We start from the raw sequence: 23,803 nt of genomic DNA, 5'->3' as shown, positions 1-23,803 counted from the left end.
TAGAGACTGGCCAGAGGCCCCTCTCTTTACCCATTGTGCCCAGCACATAATTCCCACCATGCTCCCCTCAGGGCTACAATGGAGGCAGAGACCAGGAGCCCACCAACTGATGAACACCTCCCTGTGAACAGCCTGATCCCCTCTATAAGATAAGCAGTAGAACAAACCTCGCTGGCCTTTTCTGGGGTTCCCTTTGGCGTCTCCTCCTCATGCTTGGGTGAAGAAGAGGCTGGTGAGGAAGGCAGCCTCCTGTCCCGGTCCCTGTGAACCAGCTTACTGTTGGGCTCCTTCAGGGTCCGTTTCAGCTCATTGATGCTGGCCTGATGCTTTAGCAAAACATCTTCTGGCTTGTCTAAAAACTTGGGGAAGGAGAAAGGAAGGTAACTATGATTAAAGCACTGGCCAAGGCCAAAGAGACAAGCAGAGACACTGGAGCAAGTCTGCTTTATACTGGGCTTGAATTTAGTGTCTCAAGAGCCAAATAAACAGCATATCCTAGCACCCTGTGCTGCAGTTCTCACTAAGATCATTGCCAAGAGCAACATGGCAGTGTGTGTAGAACACCCACAACGGGCTTCCCTCTGTGAAGGGCACAACATGGCCCTAGGGCATCTCCAGCATGGCCCTGTGAGGATGAGATGAACCATCTGGGAGAAGAGAGAGGGGTCTCCTAGGGACCAGCACAGGAAATATCAGTAACCAAAACTCTGCTGCTCCCACATGCAAGGCACAAAGGGACCTCTATCCCAGCAGGGCAGGAAACCATCCTCTGAGCAAGAGCTTCCTGGAGTCACCCACTGGCATTTCTAATGGAGTGCCTTCAAAGTGGGTTTCTGCCAATGGGCAAGAGGTCAAAGGCTACTCAAAGATGACCAGCATGGATCCAGTCCTGCAACAGCATGGACCACCTTGAGCCCAGCAGCAGTCTGGGGTGGGGGTTGGGCCTGGCCTGCTGTAGAAAGAGGACAGCTCAGAGAGTTCAAGTGCAAGGTGGGGTTTAGGTGTTAAAGCATCCTTTGGTGATGTTACAGGCACCAGGATGGCTCCTTTTGTTCTGCCACAGAGGTGGGCAAACTAGCTCAGAACAAGAACCTGGCTTTCACTTCAAACTCAAACCTGGTTTGAGGTTCGAAACGAGTCAACTAATTTATCTGCCCTCTCCCATACTTCTCTTCAGCTAAATCCCAGAGACACAAAGGAGTCTCACGGAAAGCCCAGACAAATTTCCAGATCCTGAAGGCTCAGCAGAATTTATTTCAAGCTCCCCGATCCATCTGCATGCGCTTCATGGTTTGCCCACCTCTATAGGCTCAGGGTAGTACCAGGCGCACGGGGCTGCAGGAGCAGCACATGCACATGCAGCAGGAGTAAGCAATGAGGTAGACAGTGGAGGGAGCGTGCTTGGCACGGGGCTGTGGGGCAAGATGCCAGCCTGCTGCACCAGTAGGGTTTGTCCTGCTGTGCTGAGCAGGATGGCAATGGCCGTGTGCTTGAAGCACAGCAAGCCCTGGCTCATGGCCACGCAGCTGAAGGTGCTAGCGCTTATTTAGCCTCTGTTGACTGGTCCAGTGATTAGCCAAACCCCACTGTGAATGGAGGAGAAACCTCTCAGAGAGCAGCTCTGAACTTAAGGCTGGGATAAATCAGCAGACTCAGGCTGAGGAGATCTCTGCTGGACGTTTCTGAGGGGAAGGAAGTACTGCAGACACAGGCAATTTGTGCGAGAGCAGAGCACAGACTCTCTCCCACTTGTGACAACACACCCTGGTCAGGCCTGCGACACTCAGCTGGGGAGCTGCTCTGCAGCACTCCACTGGGGTGGGTGTCAGGGCGTGTCTCTGATGGGCTCAGGGACTCATTTGCTTCTGGCAGGGCAGAAAGGCAGCAAGGAGCTTCATGAAAGCAGAGCCTCTGTGCAGGGCACATGATGCAGTCCCCAGGTCAGGGAAGGCAAAAGCAGAGAGCAGGCCAGGGCACAGGGTGTCACAGGGAGCTGGAAGCGATGGGGCCAGCCTGCACCAGGTCTGTCTCTTCAGCTGGAGGATTAAGGCCACAGGGTTGGACAAAGAGAAAACATGAGGAGAGGACATGGAGGAGTCAGTAACACGAGCAGAAGCCAGGTCTTCCCAACGGGCCACGGACCCGGCATAATGGCCTGGCCAATGTGCCTTGGGAGGGCTCTTGCTCACACATACAGTTAGGACTACCTTACTTAGTGGGATAGAAGATGCTGTGTGTGCTCTGGGGCAGATCCCCAGCTGTCTGCTCATCGGGAGTCTCTAGCAGGTCAACCCCCCCCACCTCGGTGCATCTTGTATTCCAGTAAATAGGGTGACACACAGTGGTGCATTGAAAAGAATGGACAATATGATGCACCGATGAGAACTAAGATACTCCAGAGAGAGAATACCTCCTGCTTGTGCCTGGGGGTTGTTTCGTGCTCCGGCTGGCAGCAAAGAGAGGGTTAAAAGTAACCAGCAGAGTCAGTCGAGGGAAATTCTCACAAGCATCACAGTTCAGTTGAATTTGGGCATGTACACAGGCCCCTGCCCACAGCCAGGACTGGTATCAGCACAAAAGGACTGAATCCCCTTGCTCAGTGCTGAGAGGGACTGGGGTGCATCCCAAGCCAGTCCAGGGGTGGGCAGAGAGCAGAGGGGCATGGCTGCATGTTGGCAGGGTGCCAGGAATGGTCATGTAGCTATGGGGCACCAAGGGAACAGGGGACCAGTATGCTCCCAGCAGCCAAGGATCTCCTAGCTTGCATGGTGGTGACTGTTGGCACACTTGGCCCTTTCCAGTCCTGCATGCCAGAGTGGGGCTGTCCTGCAACCAACCCTGCCTGGGGACCAGCCATAAGGCAACCTGGAGGGTGCTGGAAGAATTGTAGCTGCTTCTGGGTAGGGCACGATGGCTCCATGCCCACTAGTGAGGCCAAGAGCCATGTCCCCAAGCTAGATGGGTCATAGCAAGCATTGGGGCTTGCCTTGTGGAGAAAAGGTTTCAGATGACTGTGCCCCAGTGCAATCCTTCCCACCCACAGCCCAGTCCCAAGAGAGGAAGACAGAGCCCTGATGCCTGTGTCCCATCCCCCTCCTTATCTGCTCTGGTTATGAGCCAGCCCACCCATCCACCGCCATGGTCTGCCGCCCATGATGTCTGTACCTTTAGCTCCTTGATCTTCGTTGGGGTAGTCACCTCCTCATCCTCTGTCTCAGATCGTCTCCCACTGCCAAACTCACCATACTCCTCCTGTTTCTCACCCTCTGCTCCGGCATCATGGTTCTCACTGACGGAGGCTGGGCGTGAGAACTCTGTGCATGCAGGGAGAGCCCAGGTCACGGGCAGTGCGCTACCACCCCTGGCCCTACCTGCCCCAGCCCTCTGCACCAGTCTGGCTTGGAGTCAGTGGCAGTGGAGACCCAAAAGGACCTGCAGCAGGGAAGACACGTCCTTGGGATTCTTGATGGTGATGATGACCTAAAGCACAGTACTTCATCACTCCTTGCACTACCCAGGCCTTCATGCCTGCTCTGTGACCGGGCAGCTGGAGCCAGCCATACCAGTGTCCATGCTGCTCACACAGTCTGAGGTACCACGTGAGGGGGGAAAAGAACCTCTGCCAGGGGAATCTGGTTAGTGACAGCCTCTGGAAGTAACCCTGGCTGCCCCCCCTCCTAAGTGGCCTTCTTGTTCCCACCAGTGGACCAATCTCACTCCCCCTCCCCATTTTGGGGCATACCTCCATCAAGGCTGCGAGACATGGTGTACCGTTTGCTGGAGGAACGCTCGAAGAAGGGGGCTGGGCGGTCAATGAGGGCACTCGCCTGCCGTGTCTGCGCCTGTGTCCGCCCACTGTAGCGGAACTTAGAGCCCATCACCAAGAAGCCCTTCGGGGGTGGCTCTGGAGACACCAGCCTGGGAACAGAGAGGTGAGGTACTGTCAGTGAGTCCCAGCTGTGCCCCCCGCACTGGCCCCAGACACCAGTGTGCAGAGCAGAGCTGAGACCACGGTGAAGGAGTTGGGATGACATCAGTGCAGGGCTAAAGGAGTGATGGAGGGAATTCAGCACCATAAGAAGTTCAGGGCTGAACCAGCAAGTGGTTCTTGGCAGCAGTGGAGCCAACAGAGCAGATGCTCTGTACATGGGAAAGACAAGCCAGCGCCTACCACGCATGGGGTACAGCAGGTCTGGGACTGAGAGAGGAGCAGAACTCTTCCTTCCCTGCACACAGAAGGCAGAGTGGCTCAATGCAGGGGCCATGAGGCAGGGGATGGACAGCCCCCGCTGCAGGTGGGAGGACAGCCAGCTCCTTCCCAGGCAGGGTGCAGGCACCCAGGGCACTGCAGGAGCTCCCCTTCCCCAGGTGAGCATGCTGGGATAAGCCAGAGGCAGGAGCATGCCTGTCTCCAAGACCTGGAAAAGGGCTCCTCACCTGAAGAAGGTGTGATGCTCTATGCAGACCTTCCAGAGACGCTTGGCAGAGCGGTGGTTGGGCAGCTTGAAGCCAATGGTGCTCTCAAACTGCTCGTACTTGGAGGAGATAGAGACATGCTGTTACAGGCAGATCCTGCCCTAAGGGACGTGATAGGATGGGACCTGACATGCCAAGACCCTCGGGTTCCCCTGGCAGGTGCCAGGGCCATACAAAATGTCTTCTTCAAAACAGTGCTGGAAAGGTTCATGCCCAGCCCCACAGGCTGGTGGAATCATGCCCTTACGTTTTTGGCCTAAGCACCTTCCTCAACTCTAAATGTATTTTCAGTGCAAGAGAAATTCCCCCAAGAAACAGAAAACTTTTACAGCTTATTTTGGTGAGAGGGAATCTCTTACTCCATCTCAGATGCACTGCCCATTAAGAATATAGGTGGAAATGAGTTCTCCCTTCAGCGCATGTAAAAGAAAAAAATTAATGTTTTAGGATTGTTTTTTTTTGTGAAGTATGGAAGACAAATTTTAAAAATAATTCTGAAACCCCATTCCTGGTACACCTCCCTATGTCAACAGGCTCACAAGTGTCTGGCTTATGGCGAAAGGATTGTGAGATGCCCTGAGATTTCTGAACTGCTGTGGCCAAAGACATTTTGGCAATGAGAGAGTGAGAGGGCAAACAAGAAAGCACTTGCTGAAGGCCTCCATTCACCACAGGAGCTGTGCTCTCTTGGCCAGCTGAGAGCATTGGCTTGGGACTTGGTGACTAAGGATGAAGCCAGATGAGGACCACCCTGAACAGCCCCGCTCTGGCACAGCAGGTATGCTGTTGTGCCCCTGGGTCATGCTGTACCCATGGCACCCACCTCACCAGGGCGGATTTTGATGTAGAAATTACTCCTCTTGTAGGAAATTTTAAGGATCTTGGGCCAGGCAAAACGGTTGATCCTCAGTCGGTCCCTGTAGATGAGGAGGCCATTGGCACAGACTCCTAGCATGATGTCAATACCCTCTGAGTCCTGGAGGAGGCAAGAAGGAAAGGAAGAAACTGCTCAGCTGCCCAGTAAGAGTCAGTCCATCCAGGAGTACCATGCTCCCTCCTGCTCAGCACTCCAGCTACTTGCAACCAGCTGGCAGAGCTCACAGAATCACAGGATGGTTAAAGGTGGAAGGGACCTTTGGAGATCACCTGGTCCACCCCCTTTGCTCAAGAAAGGCCACCCACAGCAGGCTGTGCAGGACTATATCCAGACAGATTTTGAAAATCTCCCAAGAAGAGACCCCGCAAACTCTCTGGGCAACATGCGCTTTACAGCAGAAATGCTCCCTAATGTTCAGAGGGAACTTTCTGTGTTTTAATTTCTGGCCATTGCCTCTGGTCTTGTCAGTGGGTACCACTAAAAATATTCTGGCTACATTCTCTTTGAACCTTCCCTTCAGGTATCTATATGCATTGCTGAGAACACCCTGAGCCTTCTCCAGGCTGAACAGTCCCAGCTCCCTCATCCTTTCCTCACATGGGAGGTGCTGCAAACCCTTCGTTATCTTCATGGTCCTTTGTTGCATTTCATCCAGTAGTTCCATGTCCTTAGTGTACTGGGGAGTCCAGAACTGAACACAGCAGTCCAGGCATGGCCTCACCAGTGCTGAGTAGAGGGGAAGGATCATCTCCCTCAACCTGCTGGCAACACTGTGCCCAACACAGCTCAGGATAGCATTGGCAAAGTATTGCCACAAGGGCACATTGTTGACTCATGTTTGACCTGTTGTCTACCAGGAGTCCCTGGGCCTTTTCTGCCAAACTGCTTTCCAGCTAGATGCCCCCAGCATGTCCTGGTGCCCAGGCTTTTTCCCACCCCACGTGCAGGACTTTGCACATACCCCTGCTGAATTAATAATTTCAGACCTATTCTGCTCTCGTGCTCAAGGGGCACCCAAAAGAACTTGCACATTGAATCTCACCCCACTTCTCTGAACCGACTGTAGGAAACAGTCAGAGTTGGATCTACTGCAAGCCCCTAGTTGCCAGTGGTGTGCTGGCACCAGAGCAGGATGAGGCCCAGTGCTGGCCATCACTCCCACAGCTTCACAGCCCAGTACCTTGGCATGGTGCAGGTCCACCCCATACATGGAGAGCTTCTTGGCATTCTCCAGGAAATGGATCTCTGCTTCCCCAGGGGTCATGCCCCTAACGAGAGACAGAGAAGGGGACACATGGTTAGATGCCCAACAGGGCACAGGCCAGCTCCTCGGTGCCTTCTCTCACTGCCAGCTGGGGCTCACCGGTAGGTCTTGTGCAGCTCCATGATGCGCTCCTCCAGCTCCCGTGTCTGGTTGGGGGCGAAGCGGAGCTCACCGACATAGTTGCCTACGTGCTCCTCAGCATCATAGTCACCCAGTTCAGCCTGCACAGCGTAGGAGCCCAGCAGGGCGTGCGTGACAAAGGAGCAGGGCAGTCGCCCTGTGATGATATCCGCACGCAACTGCAGGCACAAGTAGTATCTGCAGGAGGGGGCAAAGAGTAAGAGCGGGGCAGAGGTGTGTGCCCTTACAGGAGTTCGTGACACTGCATGTAAAGGATACCCACTCTGCTTGGCTTCTTGTGAGCACTGCCACCTCCCAGTGATGCTTTCCCAGCCCCACTCTGCGCAATTTAGAGTTGCCATGTACAGAGAAAAGGCAGCGAGAACCTGACATCTATCCTGTCCACCCCAGCTGCTGTCCTGTCTGAGCACTGCCCCTACACGCACTCCTGCCCGGTCCTCTGGAAGCTGCCTCAGCAGCTCTGGAAGCTGCCTCAGCAGCTGTGCCCATCATGGACATGCCATGTGGTGGGCTCCCAATAGCAAACCTCACCTCGTGATGTCCTCCGTGAGCTGAGCAGGGTCAGGAGGGTAAAACTTCACAGTGAAGGCGAAGTTCCATGGCCCACCTAGCGAGGGTAGGGAGCAGTAAGGGCAGGGCTTGTGATGGCTGCCAGCTGGCTGCACAGAGCATCCAGGCATTTACTAAAGTGTCCCAGGACTCCACCCAAGCCCAGTGCAGGGCAGGAACAAGGGAGCTCCAGAAGCTGCCAGGAAGAAGATGAACTCCTGAGAGCAGCTCCCAGTGGCTCTGGCCACTCAGCCAGCAGGACTAATGTGATTTGGTCAAACATCCCCAAACACCTGGGGAGAGAGAAGCATCACAACCTTGGGAGTCATCATCTCAGCTTGCTTCATGCAGAAACTCCCACTATCACAGCAAAAGCCACACACATTCCAGTGGGGTGACACCGCAGGCAATGGCCCTTCTGCCTCACAAGTGCATGGTCTGGCGAGGCAGCATCACAAAGACCCTCCTGCATCCTGGTACACATCCAAGCAAGCTCACACCCATGCCTCCCCTAGCCCCATTCTCCCCACTCAGAGCAGGAGGAAATGGCAAACAGGGAGTGATGAGGTCCCCAGCCACTCTCCCAGCTCTCCAGTGGCACAGATGGGTCCTTTGATGCTCACACCTGTCACAAGCAGAAGGGGAGGTTGATAGGGCTAACAGACAGATGAATAAGTAACAGCTCCTGGCCCCAACCCTGCATCAGTATCACACCTTGCTGACACCCCCTGTGTGCCTGCTGAGGGCACAGCAAGGACAGAGTAGTCAGGGGCAGCACACTGGGACAGGGTGAAGGGCAGGTGTGGGAATAGGGAGGAAGTGAGTATCCCTACTGCAGTAGATGAACCCACACGGAGCCCAGTTTCCAGACACTTCTGGCCCAGGCTTCCCATGCATGACATCTTGGAGCACCAGGTGCCCAGCTGCATCCTGGCCTTGTCTCATGGCCCGCCTGGAACCCACTGAGGGCAAAAAGTTACAAGCCGCAGCGAGGGCTCATCTCAACCACGAGCACCAGCTGGGTCTGAGCTACCTAGGAGCCCTGTGGGGCCCAGCACTGGGGAGGAATGGCCCTCTCCAGTTACTTACTGCGGATCTGCTTCTTGATCTCCTTGGAGGGGTCCAGCCAGTTCTGAAATGAGGAGACAGTATGTCAGGTGGTGGGGTGACCTGCTCAGCAGAGGGGTGGGTGCAGAGGGGTCCCCCAGGCTCACCTTCTGGCTGTCAGAGTCGCAGAAGGTGAGGCCAAAGTAGTCTTTCTCCAGGAGGTTGAGGTGCTCACATACCATATCAAAGAGAACCTGGCCTCGAGCGTGCTTCTGCAGGAGACACGGGGAAGCTCACAGGGATCCAGCTCCCTTGTGCCCCCAGGGAGCCAGCAGGCAAAGACACCAGGGGAGGGTGGTGCCAAACCAGAGCGGGATTCAGCTAGCCCAGGCACCTCTGACCCATATCACAGAGCTGGCACAAACACACCCCAGTCCTCCTGGTAGATGATGCTGCCTGAAGGACAAGCTCGTTCCCAACACCCTCCCCAGCTGCAGTGGTGGCCAGGTCCTGAGGCACAGCAGGATAAAAGAAAGGCATGAATAATCTGAGCCACATGCTGTGATGGAAGGGCCCTCATTATCCAGTCCTTTGAACTCCCCTGAACATTCTTGCTTCATACCAGTGGCAGTGAGGCCCAGGATTGCTTATGGAGATGCTCATGTGTTTCTTCCATGCTCACAGCCTTCTCAGCCCAGGAGCTGCTGACCTCCCATCTCTAAGGCACCCATTTCTTCAAGTACCCCCACCAAGCAACGTAGCACTGGACCCCAGAGCAACACTTGCACAGAAACCAGCACTGCTCAGCATCCCACTGCTGACAGACCCCAGCCCTGAGTTCCTCCTGACCTCCAAATCTTTTCCAGACCCCAGCAGTAACCATCACCCTTTCTGTTCTCCTCCCCTTCATGCTGACCCAGACTTCCAAGGCAGGAGTTCAGTACATAGCACCTCAAGGGGTATCACATGAAATGGTTTGACTTCTCTTTTTGATTTTCACAGAATTAAACATTAACAATCCTTGTATGCAGGCATGGCAGAACTATTTCTGTGGGGCCTACCAAAATGAAAGAATAAACTCAGCACAAATCTTTCCATACTAAACAATTCCTTCTCCTCTCCCCTATATCCTAAATGACTTTTTTAGAGAGCAGAAGCTCCCTGTTTGCTGAGTCAACCCCATCCTTTGCACTGCAACAACAGAGAACTCGACCTTACCATGAATAAAGCCGCGCATGCCCCAGCACACTGCCAACATCAAGCACCGAGAACAAAACCAGACTAAAAACAAAGCCCAGTGGGAGCTGGGACTGTAATGTCCTGCTTTTCCTAAGCTTGGTAAGAAGTACTGTCCTGATAATGAAGCAGCCAGCCATTGTACAATCTGTCTTTCTGTTTGCATGCAGGTTTTGCTTGGCAAATGCAAATGGGGTCTGGGGAAGGATGACACCACCTCATGCTGCTTCAGGGCTGAAGCACAAAGTCACATCTTTGTCCCACAAGCCCACTGCAGTCATGGCAAGTGCTCTGCTCCAGTTCCCATTCGAGAGCGCTTTCATTTTCGTGAGGATCCATCTTGCCACAATCATTAAGGCTCGCTGTGACAGACCTTACCAATGAAATGACAGTTAGGGCTGCTGGAGCAGAGAGATTAAAGGCATTGCTGCCAGTGCTGCAGCCCAAAGGCCAGCCCCCTGACCCCCAGCAGCTGCCTTGGGGCACTCACTTTTCCAGTGCAGCCACGGAGGGCAGGAAGGTACGTTGCTTACATTCATTAATCCTGCACAGCTGAGACCTCGTAGAGCCTGGACCTGCACACAGATGCAGGTCTACTGTGTGCAGCCAGCTCACAAGCTGCTGTCACCCTACTGGGAACAAGACCCCTTCACTCGCCCACCAGCAGCAAGTGCAAAGGTCTCCCTGACAAAGGCTCTAGGATTTCTACTTCTGAACAGTCTCAGCTTTTGCATTTTTACATAAAGTTTCTCAGAAATGTCCTTCTCACTGGGAAGATGCTATAGGTCAGAGAAGTGCTCCCCCCTCGATCCTGTAGGCAGAAGACAGCAACTGTGAGGGACAGAAATGTGCTCTCCTAGCAAACATTCCTCCTCTGAGCAGCCTCGGAGCCCCCTCCCTAGTCTCCTACAGCAGGAACCAGTCCAAACTCTACCCTCGATTTAATGCTGGGTGTCTCCTCACTATGCTGACAGCAGCTCAAGCAGTCCCGTAGTGTATTCCAGCATAAGACGGCCACTGGTGGGCACCAGTCCATCTGTTCCTTCCTGTAGCAATAGCCACTACCAGCCAATCGTGTGCCCACACTGCACAAATAGTGAGCAGACCATGCACCCAGAGCAGGGTGCCTGACCCACTGCCCTGCCCACACACACAAGGTGCAGCAACAATGCATGTGGATCACCTCACACACACACGGACATGTGCTACTGCCAGGCTGCAGCACAGCTCCCAAACAGTCCCTACGCTGCCAGCTCCATGGAGAAGAACAGTGAGGGATGAGAAGATGAAAACAGTGAGGATAGGGTGAGGTGCAGTTTGCAGTCCTGCCAAAATGTGTGTGGGTCTGTGTGCACACGCAAACCTGTCTGGGGGAGCCATGTGTGCCTGCACATGTTGGCGTCTTCACACAAACACACGCACACACATCGTTTGCCTTGGCATGCGGGACAGCAAACATGCTGCGCTCCTGAGGTGTCAACAGATACACTGGCATATGTACATGTCATGCACATATTTTCAGACATATATTTTAAGGCACAGCTTTATCTCCAACTATTAAGCTTCTGCTTTCTAGACACCGTTTTCTATAGCGACTAGCTAACAAATTTGGACTCTCTGGGCTGAAATTGCCTGCTAGGGTCTGTCTTCCCAGACTTTTTCTTTGTTTTGAAATTCCAACTTGAATAGTTATTTCTGTAGATCATTTTGTCTGTATGAGAGGTAATACACAGTTGTCCTTGGAAGAACCCTGATGCTGGGGACTTGCTTGATGCCAGCCCTGGGCTAACCCCTGTTCAGTTCCAGTGTACCTCCCCCAAGCACAGGACTCACCTCCACTTCACACTCATACTCAGAGGCATCGAGCAGGGTCACTCTGCAGAGAGCACTTTTGACTTTCTTGTTGATTTTCTGGGGTGACTTCTGGGTCTTGCTAGGTGTTGTTTTGTCAGAGAGCCCATCTGTCTCACTGTAGTCTTTCTCTTCCATGTCTGTGCCCTGGAGGGTGAGAGATGCACAGGGTAACCCGGCACTGCTGCGAGGATGGAAGCCTTTCCTTCCTTCCCTTAGCAATGCAGGAGTCCATGCTACAAGCAGCTCCCCCATCCCACGCTGTTGGAACAGTCATGGATGGACTCTGGAAAAAGTATGCCTGTGAGTCCAGTGCTGGTTCAGCAGCTGAGACCTCCACGCCCAAGGAGCTGAGGCAGCTCTGTGGCTGCTGGCAGTGCAAGCAGCAGTGTGGAGCTGACACTCCCTGCCTGGTGGCAGCCCTTGGGGTGTAGTGGATGCTCCCAGCTCAGTTTCTAGAATGCTTGGCCACCTGCTGTCTTCTGCCCTTGGTGTGAGCGTGAAGCTCATACGCTGAGCTGCACAGGCTTCTCATATATGTACTCAAGGCTGCACTGCTCAGAACATGAACTGCAGCTCTGAGCTTGAGAAAGTGGCTGTGCCAAGCCCGCACCTTGCTTGCCGGCACCCTGCCCTGCAAGGGGGAGCATGCCCGACCCCCAGGGAAGGACAAGAAGCTGCAGAGCCACAGCACAGCAGAAAACAGAATTTACACATAAAGGGTCTGGCATGTAACAGCTAGGGCCCCCTCCTCCCTGCAGGCAGCCGTTTGTGGGCTGGGTGACCGAGTGCCCTGCTCTGGACTGACACCAGGAGCTGCTGGGAACAGCTGGAAGCTAAAGCTTCCTTCCCTGACAGTCACCCAGAGCCAGCCTTTCCCTCCTGTCCCACCTGGGCCACAGCTCCTGGCCCTTGCTGAACTCACCAGCTCTGTGTTCCGGGTGTCAGGCTGCGCCCCAGGCTTCTCATTGGCCTCAGCATCCCGACTGGCAGTGCCTGCAGCTGTGGCAGCAGGGCCGTGCGTGACTGCCTCCAGCTGCTGCTGCGGGGCCTCCTCCTGCATGTTCTTCACTTCCGAATCGGGGCCCGTCTCTGTCGTCATGGCTGCTGGTCACCCTGCCCTGGCACTGCACGAGAGAGAGACAGAACTCGTCACACCCACTGCCCAGCCTCGCCTGCACCACAGAGACATGGGCATGGAGGATGCTGTACCCCCAGTTCAGGGGCCTCTGGTAAACGCAGAAGAAAAAATACATATACTATGCATAAAAACCATATATATTATAAAATCAACTAAAGGTTTTTTTCTGGGAGGAAAAATCAGGCTGTGAGTCAGGTCAAAACGCTGCACTTACACAGGAAATTGCAAATGTGGACAGCTTCACATGCTGCATCTGGGATGGCTGCTTTTTTCCCTCTGGACTTCCCAGCAGCTCAGCATGCTGTGTTCCCATGGCCAGAGTGGCTGGAAACTGCGTGGTGGGTGGGACCCCTGCCTCCAGCTTCTGCTGTTGGTCCATACGTGATGCAAAAACAGAGCTGGGGCCAGGAGCACAGTGGAAGGCAGTGTCAGTACTTACTGTCCCTCACTGGGGTGCTGAGTTACAGATTTTTTAAACCTTTATATTGTCCTTGTCCTTCGCACAGGACACTTTGTAGCACAGTTTTTCCTTCTCCCAGAAAAGCTGCAGTGAACGCAGGAAAGAGCAAACAAAGAGAACAAACCTGCTCCAGGCCACCGATGCCCGGGGGCTGGCAAAGTTGCTTGGCGACACTGCACCCCACCACTGACACCCCTGTGAGTCCCACCTTAGCCACATGTTCTGCAGCATGTACGAGAGGAGCAAGAGGCAGGTCAGAGGCACAACCCAGGACGGTCAGAAACAGACAGCTGCATCTGTGCCAGGCCTGGCTGGGAGCTGGGGCAGGGAAGAGGACAGGACAGGCTGTGTTTCCCTGTGGCCAGGGAAACAGCTCAGCTCTGCTCCTGCCAACCCTAAGTGCTCAGCTGAGGGCAGGAGAAGGCTCTGAAGGTCACTGCCAGTTTATATTTTCCATGGGAAAAATATATTTCCAGTGGGACAGAGGGCTGCTGCTTTTCAACTTCAGATTAGAATTTACATGCTCTCTGTATGAATCACTTCAAAACACTTCTGTTAATTAACATGGAATCTCTACATGAAAGTGATCACTTGGGCCCAAAACCACGCTGAATTATTCACTTAAATTTTCTAAACCTTTTCACCTCCATGTCCACTTGTTGAGCCCCAAGGAACCATCTCAACTCTGGCATGGGGTCTGTCCAGGGGTAGCAGGTGGGGCTGCTCTGCCACTCTCCAGCTAGTGCTGCGCTGGCTTCTCCAGCTCAAAGCCTCCGGTGAGGGGTGAGGGGGCTGAGCCAGGCTGGCTCATGGGTGCCCGCCCTCTGGGGCTCAGCCTGGCCCTGCCAGCCCCATGGCATCCACACTTGTCCCTGGAACAGGCGCAGGGCCTTGCAGCAGTACCAGCCCCTGTCAGCACATGGGGCGTCTGCCAGGAGGACCAGCTCTGGGAACCATGCTTTTGGCTCTAAGTAGGGGGAGCTGCTGAGGCCCCTATCCACTGCCCTCTACCCCCTTCACTGATGGCTCATGTCCATCAAGCATTCCCCTCCAGCTTTGCTGGACAAAGGTGCTACCCAGCTCTTTGGCATCACCAGATCACCAGCACCTGCAGCCCAGTGCTGTGGCAGGGACTAAGGGCTCACCACGCGTGAAGAGCAAACCGGGCCCGTTCCAGGAGGCCCCATCAGGTCCATCTTCTGAGTCTGTTCCCACTCCAGCACCATGAGCACCCAGGAGGGATGGTGGTGCCCCTTAGTGCTTCAAGGGTCAGGGGCCAGACCCGACTGCAAACCCCGCAGAAGCTGTGGGCTCTCTGCAGCAGCTGCAGCTCGATGCTGCTGGAGCTTATATGGCTGTGGCAGGTTGGTACAGAGCTGTCACTTGGAAGAGCATCACAGCGGGCATGCCTATGCCACAATCCATAACTAACAAGCTCTCTGGAGCTTTTCTCAGGCAACTGCAGCAGCAACCAGGGCCTGAGGTGAGACCTCCCCAGCCCACGCTGTGCTACATTTCAGCAGCCCAGATGAACACAGCCCCACGGCTGCTGCCAAACCCCAGGGTCACAGCACAGCAGAAGGGGCACATCTTGAGGGAAGGCAGGAGCAGGCACAAAGACAGTGTCTAGGGTTGATAGCTGCTTCATGCAGAACCCCCTACCATCGTGCTTGGCCTGTGCAGGGTGGGAACTGCTACCAGTGAAAGAGAGGGAAAGAGCTATGGGGGGGCCCTGGAGGCACAGCACCACCCAGCTGAACCCTGCAGATGTGTCTGGCCCAGGCACAGGCAGCACAGGCCAGGGTGGTCACGCTGTCACTGTCTCACTCCTGGGCACAGCCACAGTGGATGCAGTGAGGACCCACAGGGGAGCTGGTGCCACGTCCACACAGACAGCACCAGGAACCAGCATGGTGAGGGACACCCAGGGCTGGCTGGGCGCTGGGGGCGAGCCTTGGCCTGGCTGCTCTTGTACTCATGAAGCACCAAGGCCCTGAGGATGGCAGAATCCAGTTCAACACTGCCACCCTTCACCACCTGCACTCCATCACACGGCCTGTGCCCACCGGAAGCCCAGCTACAGGAGGAGGCCTCCCACAAGAGCAGGAGTGCCAGTGCACCAATCATTCCTACAGTGCTTGGACGTCCAGCACACCAGGGCATCTTCAGAACTTGGGTACAGACTGGGGGAGCACCTGAGAGGAGGCAGCTGCCCAGCTCTGTCCTGCAGCCATGTTACAGTTTGCCTTCCTGCTTGGCCTCCCCAGCTCCCTCCATGTGGGTGAACATGGACCCGGCTCCCAGCATATTGTCAGCAAGCAATTCCACCCCCTTTTTTCCCCAGGTAGCCCGATCAGTTCATTTTCCCCATGGTTTTTGCTGCAGCTCTCAAAAGCTTCAAAACCAGAAGGTGTTTATTACTGGAGCATCTCTGTGAATTAAGCAGGAATTGTCTAAGTTTAAAAAATAGAGAACACACTTCCAGACAGCAAGAAGCTGGTTGTGCAGAGTGCTTGCCACCTCACAGCACTTTTCAGATGCAAAATCCAAGCTCCTGCCACCTCCTCTTTGCAGAAACCTCAGTGCCTCTGCAGAGACCAGATATGGAGAGCAATGGGTGGGAGAAGGGCTATAGGTCTCAGCAAGCTGCCAAAGGGACAGCTTAACTGACACACCACAGACTGACAGGAGAGGTTTAGATCACAATTGCAGCTACACTGATCGAGACCAGTGGAAATGCTGTTCCAAACACTTTGTTTCTAAACAATATCTAGAGCAGGACAGGACTCCAACGTCCAGGGCAAACAGCCTCTGTGACGTCCTATCACTCTCATTCCTTACGTGGCACCTAGGATGAAGCTGTGCCACATGCAGAGCCCAGCTGCCATACTGGTCCACCACAGAGACTGCCCTGTGATTTCCATTTCAAAAGAGGACTAAAGCAAATCTGCACTGGCACGATAAATTCCACCGTTCCCTTTCTGGCAAACAGAACCACCGCACCCTGGCACTGCCCAGCCCCAACTCTGGCTGCAAGCAGGTCTTGACTTCCTGGGGCACTGCTGAGTCTAAGGCTAAAGTGTTACGATGGGCAGGTGGCACACCGTGGGCATGGCACAGGCTAGCACTCAGTGGTGGCTATGCCAGCAGCTTCCACTGAGCTCTGCTGGCACCAGCCACCGCCAGGTCTGCAGATCACGCTCCAGTGCAGGGATGTACTGCCCTGTTCGCACCTGCTGCCCACTCTCCCACTCCAGCACCTTGCCCTGCCCTTCTCACACAGCCTGGCTGTGTTTGCTCCATGAGTCCCCTTCCACCCTGCCCCAGCTGGCTGAAGGCTCTGCCCACGTGTTACTCCAGACCCCTTTGCTCTCCAGCTTTTGAGCCGAGCTACTGAGACAGGCGCATTGGAACAGCTGCAAAGAAACCTTAGTGGGGTCACATGCGGGCCTGCCTGCAATGCCTAAGCTCTCCCACCATCTCCCTGCTACTCTTTTCCTTGGTGTTTTCCTCTTCATCCCCTTAAAGCTGGTGTGTGGATTCACGGATTTCCCAGACACTCTGCCCCCACACTTCCACAGCGCATCACAGCTCAGGCCTCCGCAGTATTCCCCTCCCAGAGCCTTCCCTTCCCTGCTGCCTCTAGACAAGCAGGGTTTCACCTGAGCCTGCTTTCTCCTTCCACTTCCCATTCACTCAGTGCTGCTGCATTTGCTTTTAAGGCTGAACAACCCCCTTTGCTCCTGGGCTCAGCTTTCTTCCCCTTACTCCTCACTGAGGATGCTGCCATACAGCAGCTGGGTCTGGAGGTTTTTCTGTTTCTGAAGCATCACACACGAATATCCCTGCAAAGCCCCATGTGCTGAATACTTGAACACACACCCACAGCGTGCCCAGGCTGGTCAGAGCTGCCCACCTAGCAAACAGAATGCTACTGAGAGAAATGCTTCTCTCTCACCACTGTGTACAGCAGCTGCTAAGGGCTCCATGGGGCTGCCAGAACAGTAAAAACTACTGCCAAGCTGTGGGACAGACAGTGGCTGTGGGACAGACAGCGGCTGCAGGAACTTCTGAAGATGGGACACTGCTGAGCACAACAGCAGTGGTGGGGGGAGACTCATCTCCTAGCACCTCCGGCAGCTGGGGACTTGCAGAGCCCAAAGCAGCCCCACCTGAACATGCCTAGCCCGCTGCACTGTGGCAGACAGCCCAGAGCACCATGCCTGCAGGCAGTGAGCCCTCTGAAGTGCAGCGCTGCTGCTGGACCCGCAGCGAGACCAAGAAATCCTAGCGGCTGCCCTGCCGACATTTGTGTGAGGACGTCAGAAACACAGGGTGCTCCCAGCTCCTGTAGAGTGAATATCAATGCTCCTCATGCAGGGCTGGCAAGGACAGAATATCATTGCTCCTCATGCAGGGCTGGCAAGGACAGAGATCTGCACTGTCCCAAACTGTTCCCTAGCTGGAAAACAGTCCCCCTCCCCCTGCCCAGGCTCTAGGACCTGCAACACACCCAGGCTGCTGCTCTGCTGGGCAGGTGCTGCTGGTGAAAGCCCAGATGCTGCAGCTGCCTGGACCAGCTGGCCCCCTGAGCAGCCCCAGCGCCACAGAGCATCCTGAGTGGTTCCTACCTTGGTACAAGCTCCCCGTCCTCATGCTGCCAGCACAGCTTCTCTCCGCTGGGCTGATGGCACACACAAGGCAGTGCTTTCTGCAGAGCAGCCGCTTCCTCAACTCCAACACCCCCGCACATTGATTGATGTGTACTGCAGCCGCAGCAGAGCTGGGAACTAGGCTGCCTTCCCACTTGCCCGCTGGCATCCCTCAGCTCCCCCCGCAGTGCTCAGGCTCCAACCTCATTGGGAGCTCTGTGCCTGAAAAACAGCCCCTCACTGTGGCACAGACCCCACATGGAAGACTGTGCCAGTTCTACCCACCTCTCTTTCAGTTCTCAGCCTCTCTCACCTGCAAACATCTGACTCATCCCGGTCCAGGTACTGGAGGACAGGCTGCAATCCTTCCACACACACTAGCAAGGAAGGAGCTTTGCCACTCAGCTGCTACATGTGGTTTTCAGAAAGGAGCTAGATCCACTATACAGTTTCATCCCGAGTCAATGCAGCGCTTCTTCGCATCACCCAGGTCTCCTGAACAGTTCATAGGGCAGAAAACACCACACTGCCTCTGAAATCCAAGGACCATACTTGCTATAGTTCAACAGTCAGCTTGGAGATGTACTGACAGGCAAGAGCTGAACAGAATCTCTTTCATCACCCCTGTCCACACCAAAGAGCAGAGCGTGACATCCAGAACAGCTCCACTAATGGCACACATGGCTCCTCGTGCTGCTCTGCTCACCAGAGAGGAGCAACAGCATGGAGCAAACACTGACGGCTACAGCACAGAGGTGCTCTGTACCTGGTGGTACTCCAAAGCACGAAGTGCCCAGCAGTATCCATAGAGCACAAGCTACCATTGTTACAGCAGAGGAATGGATCCTACCTTCAGTGAGTGGTGGGCACTGGTAGAGCTGCTGCGGAACAGTCTGGGTACTGCCCAGCACCTCAGCCTGAGCAGCCCATGGCAGGCAGGCAGTGTGGAGGCTGCACTTGTCCCTGCCTTGACTGAAGCACTAACTTCTGCAGAGAACAAGCAGCCCCAGGGTCAACTTGCAGCCCACCTGGAGCTGGCTGGGGCTTACAGAGGCAGCCAGCTTGCTGAGTTCAGAGATGGGCAGCTTTCAGTGCTGGGCCACTGGCTGCTCACATGCAGCATAGACTGCTGCAATAAGCAGAGCTGTTTGTCAGGAGGAGCAGGGAGACACATGACTGCAGAATCACAGCCTGTGGATCCAGTGTCTCCCAAACGATGCAGCAGTTGGCTCCTGCCCTGCTTGGCTGTGACACACAGCCACACCACGCCACCCAGCTGACAGGTCCCACACCAGCGGCGGTCACTTCTCATCTACGGCTCTTCCAAGTTTGGCCTTCTTGCTCCCCTGCCTGGCAGCCTAGGGCTGGCAGTGGTGGTCCAGAAAGCAGGGCAAATGGGCAGTCAGAGCAGGCACTGGGCAATGCTTGGCAGGCACCAAGAGCAGTGGCCAGGCAGCCTGCGTGAAGGGGCAGTGCCCAGGGAGCACCCACCAGTTTGGACAAATGCTGATGAAAACTTCAGAGTGCTCCAAGCCATCAGGAGCCCCCCCAGGAAGCACAGGTCAGACAAAGCCAGCAAACCTTGTGCACGCTCCTGCTCTTAGGGTGCACACACCCACCAAAGGCAGAGGGAGAAACCCCTCTCAGCCCTGATTGCCCAGCTGCCCACCAGCATGAGCTCCACAAACTGCCCACTGCTCACTGTGTGATGCTCACAACTCTCTACCGTCAGGACCGCACACTCCTTCCTTTCAAGCATCTGTCCCCAGGGGAAACAGCAGGGCAGGGAGCAGGCTGCAGCAGTAAGGGTAAGCCAGGTTGATGCTGGTAGGACTTCAAGCAACCCTCATAGAGGTGACAGTGAAGCCTTCTGAAGGTAAGAATATGCCAGATGGTTTTGAGGGGCTAAAGAGGCTGAGGTGAAACTATCTGGCTGCAGCATATCCTCTGCCCTGAACCAGCACCGTTCTATTTGTGCCAAAACAACCATAATGCCACGACACACACGTTGAAGTCTGTATTGTGTGGAGCACACAATACAAACATCTTTAACCTCTCCTGAAAAGACCAGTGAAAAAGGAGCTCATTTTTGTCACAAAATGGTGATGGAAATTGCCTCTGCACTCTCTGGCCAGGACCACAGCACAGCCCTGCAGTGGGTTCCAAAAGCTCCCTGCCCAGGTTTGCACAGACTACGCTGGCAGCTTGTCTGGAGGCAGACACCAGGCCCACCAGTGCAGCATGGCTTCGCATCCCAGCAGCTGCTGTCCCACTCTGTCACACCTTCCTGGTGAGCCCTGTGTTGATTAGAGGTACATTGTGCAGAATCTCCTCCAGCCTGCCATCAGCACAAGACAGCACAGACAACAGGGATTTTCTGCCCAAAGCAGGTTGTACTGCCCAGGGGAACTGGCCAGCAGGGCGTGTGGACCTCACCCAAATGAAATGCAGAAGCCTGCAGTTAGAGAACACAGCAGGTGCCATGTACACACATGAGCATCTCAAACATAGAAACAGGGCCTGCTGCAGGATGGACACCAGATGGGACGTGTGCACAGGATTCTGAAATAGCGATTGGGACTTCAGTGCCATGCAGGTGGCAAGAGGATGCTTATAGCTAGGAACATGCTGAAGGAAGCAGAAACCACTCAGTGCTTCTCAGCCAGCAAGAGATGACAGGACAGAGCATGGTCCAAGGCCTCATTCCACACTTCTCTGAATAGCAAGCCCATAATTTCAGGCCCTAATTTAGCTCCCAGACATTGGCGGAGCAGATAGGGATCAGTCAGGCCCCAGCTCCCACTGGTACACATCAGACAAGAAAGCATCTTCCCTGCACCCCTTGGAAATATGGGCACCCCACTGCACTGCCTGGGAAGGCCCAAAACCTGACCTGGCCTTTCCCCAGCAGCGTATGCACTTGGGGACATGACCCCTGCCCCTGCCAACCCAGCAGGATGGAGCCCTCCCCCACAGCAAAGCAGCTCTGCTGGCAGGACATCTTTCCCAACCCAGCCCGATCTGGTGTCACTCATGTCCAAGCATTCAGGTGGTGAAAGCACCTGAATCATTGGTGGAAGCATTCCAGGATCGGGCTGCTCCGGGTCCCACGAACAATCCTGCCCACTGTCATAGGGCAGCTGCCACCTCACAGCTCCCAAACAAAAGAGAAATTTGGAGGGCACAGAGAATTCAGGCTCCTCAAGGCACAGAGCCCGAGTCCTCCTCCAGTGCCTGCTGTGGTCACAGAGCCCCAGGACCAGCTGTGGGACCAGGTGCACAATGGGGCTGCAAGCAAGTAGGGACAGGGAAGGGAGGGCACAGAAAGCAGGGGCAAGTCAGATCAGAGCTGAGAGGAAACAAAACACAGACAGGAGGAGGAGGAGGAAAAGGGGAGATGGTGCAGACAAGGACCGTGAGACCATAACCATGGCTCAGATGGGACTTGGCACATGATGGGAAGGACCTAATTTATTGTGTCACGCACACCGCCCAACACAACAGCTGAACTGCCTGGCCATTGGCAGCACTGCCCACAGCAGAGAGCTGTGCCAGCACCGTGCCACTGCCCTGGGCCAGCTCCATGGGACAACAAGTGGCCTGGTGCAGGCCAGGCAATGACTGTGTAACACCTCCATCATCTGATCTTAATGGTGTGAAACGTCCCTGTGCCAGCTCTCCAGGGCAGCCTGGGAAAAAACAGCAGAATTACCTCAGTCCCCGGCAAAAAGCAATGCCCTCCAGTGGGGGCAGGAAACTGCTCAAGCCCCAGGGGTGCAAGGCAGGGAGGGACCTGTAGTGCCCCGCACCTCATTGCACATGTCAGGCTGGACATGCAGGACTAACACTAAGACATGCCAAACCTTACAGAAGAGACACTCAGATCCCCCCAAATGCCCTCATTGGTAAGGAATGCTCAGGGAAGGACAGGCTGACTGCAGCCCTTGTCTCTGCAGAGGGTAAAGGTCCTGCCAGCCCACTCTTGGGAATGCTCTATTCCCTGGCTCCAAAACCCATAACCAGTTTGACCCTCGAGGATCACACGGCACCTGAAAGACCTAAAAACCCAAACAGCAGCAGGGTACTTCTGGGTGCCCAGGACCCTGTGGCCTCTGAACCTGCCCCGTGTCCCAGCCAGGAAGGGTGGGGGTGTTCAAGCAGCAATATGCCAGGCTGCCGACATTCAGCATTGCCTGGCCCTCTGCAGGTACCCCCAGCCGCACAGCCCAGCCTGGTGTGGTATGCCCATGGCACCCTGCCAAGTCCCCCCGGAGCCCACAAACTCAAGGAAACGTGGAGAAGCCAAACACAGCAAGGTTGGGAGCATCCTGGTGGTGACTGGGGGATACGCATCCAGGGCACATGCGGCAGGACCCATGAGGGGAAGGCAGCTCACAGTGCTCTGAGAGCTTCTCCTCCCTGGGCTCAACACTGAGCTCCTCAAATGGGAGGGTGAGAGGAAGCCTTGCAACAAGATGTCATCCCAACAAGAGGTGGGAGCAGCAGCATCCCTCCTAGTGCACAAGCATCTGAGTCAGCAAATAGATCGACTGAAGCTTTACATCTTTCAGCTGCAAACATCCAAATATCTGCACAAAATCCCAAGTTGAGGGGAGGCAGTGGGGATGTAGGATAGAATTTAGACACTGATAAAGCAACTGAAAACAGACAAAGTGAGGGGCTGGAGGCTGCACCAGGCAGGGACAGGGCCTGAATGCAAGGCCCAGCGCATGTGGGCCATGGTGGGAAGTGCTAGGCCATTGCTTGGGCAGCCACAGAGATGGCAAGTGCAGCTTCTAGAACAGGTTGGGTGTATTTAGGCCTTCTCTCCTCTTCTTGTGAATCCTGGCTTGTTCCTTCTGAATGCTTACAGACATCAGCAGTGGGGCCAAGCAGTGCTGCATGCTGGCAGTGAAGACACACAGCCTGGCTGTTCCACACTGACACAAGCTCGTAAGCACCCACTCTGCTCCAGCCCTTCTGAATGAGAACATGAACCATGCCCCCACTGTTGAGAAAAGATCAAAGTAGGGTTAGGACTATGAGAAATCCCAGAGCATCACCAAATAAGCCTAAATGACAAGAGAGGAGCACGCAAAACTTGGTCTCTCCACCTATCAGCACTTGGTGAGTCTCAAGCAGGCTCCCAGGAAGGCCAGAGCAGAGCCAGCAGCAATGCTGAAGGCTCTGAGAGAAGGGGCAGGAGCAGCAGAAGCAGCCTGGCCACTGGTGAAGACCCACTGCTCAAACGAGGAGCGGACATGCAAAAAAGGAGGAATACTGGCTTAAGAAGAACAAGGAAATATCATCCCAAGCTTCCCAGGCTGCTGCAGCAAAGGGGCCCTACAATCTCTGAATGTGCCCAGGCATGGACGAAACGACCTTTTAGCAGGAGATTTGGCCTCCTTCCAAAGCAAGGATGGCTCTGAGGTCTTGGAGATGTTCAAGCCTCGCAGGCAATTATCAAAGATGAGAGACAAATGTGTTAAAGAACAGAAAGACGGCTGAAAGGATAGGAGTATGGGGAGAAGAAAAGGAAAGGCAGCTTGGGACTGCAGCAAGATGGGGAGCAAAGCAGCACACACGCTTCCAGCAGCTTACCTACTCTGACCTGTGCAGGGGCCATAAGGGGACACTGCAGGGCCTCAGGACACACAGGCAAATCTGGGGCTGCTCAGAAAAATAGCTGGTGCTGAGGAGCTTGCACCTCAGTCCTGCTCCTCTGTGTCACTGCCCTGGGGCGCGCCCCAACCCACACCACCCTTCACACACACCATTATGGTGCCCTGCAGCAGGCTTGGGGCTCCAGCCTGCCTCCTGCCACCCACCAAATGCTAGACATGCTTGCTGTGCCCCCAGGTGCACGGGACAATGCAGTACGAGGGCCCCAGTGATGGGGTTATTGGTGACAGATCTGTGCACGCCCAAGTCATCGAGCAGCCCAAACAGAATCCCAAGCAGTGATGGCATTTCTGGCTGGCCTGATGGCAGTGCGCAATCTGCCCTGTGTTGAGTTCCTGCTTTGTGGCAGCTGCAAGATGACAGGCACCAATGCCAGCCCCAAGGCTGCAGAGATGAGCATCCCCCTCCAATTTCCTCAGGGCAGCCT

At 54.9% G+C, this 23,803-nt stretch overlaps 1 protein-coding gene across 12 annotated transcripts in view; it reads right to left on the bottom strand.

Moving 5' to 3' along the window:
• EPB41L1 (erythrocyte membrane protein band 4.1 like 1) overlaps window positions 1-23,803 on the bottom strand; it is a 72,652-nt gene that overhangs the window by 19,419 nt on the left and 29,430 nt on the right. For 9 of the 12 annotated variants that reach the window (XM_021416349.1, XM_021416353.1, XM_021416344.1 and 6 more), the window contains 12 exons: window positions 12,367-12,568; window positions 11,424-11,588; window positions 8,522-8,626; window positions 8,397-8,439; window positions 7,290-7,365; window positions 6,717-6,935; window positions 6,534-6,621; window positions 5,300-5,452; window positions 4,438-4,535; window positions 3,743-3,918; window positions 3,166-3,314; window positions 168-359 (listed from right to left, as the gene is read on the bottom strand). In XM_021416349.1, coding sequence (XP_021272024.1) covers window positions 168-359; window positions 3,166-3,314; window positions 3,743-3,918; window positions 4,438-4,535; window positions 5,300-5,452; window positions 6,534-6,621; window positions 6,717-6,935; window positions 7,290-7,365; window positions 8,397-8,439; window positions 8,522-8,626; window positions 11,424-11,588; window positions 12,367-12,543 — 1,641 coding nt within the window. In that variant the 5' untranslated portion in view covers window positions 12,544-12,568. Of the gene's footprint in view, window positions 1-167; window positions 360-2,410; window positions 2,447-3,165; window positions 3,315-3,742; window positions 3,919-4,437; window positions 4,536-5,299; window positions 5,453-6,533; window positions 6,622-6,716; window positions 6,936-7,289; window positions 7,366-8,396; window positions 8,440-8,521; window positions 8,627-11,423; window positions 11,589-12,366; window positions 12,569-12,796; window positions 12,949-17,673; window positions 17,779-23,803 lie in introns of those variants that run through there. The other 3 variants (XM_021416355.1, XM_021416352.1, XM_021416350.1) reach the window with 3 other exon arrangements.

The sequence above is a fragment of the Numida meleagris genome, chromosome 19 (genome assembly GCF_002078875.1).
Source record: "Numida meleagris isolate 19003 breed g44 Domestic line chromosome 19, NumMel1.0, whole genome shotgun sequence".
Classification (NCBI taxonomy): Eukaryota; Metazoa; Chordata; class Aves; order Galliformes; family Numididae; genus Numida; species Numida meleagris.
Note: the sequence above shows the minus strand (reverse complement) of the source record. Positions and strands in the feature narration are given on the sequence as shown.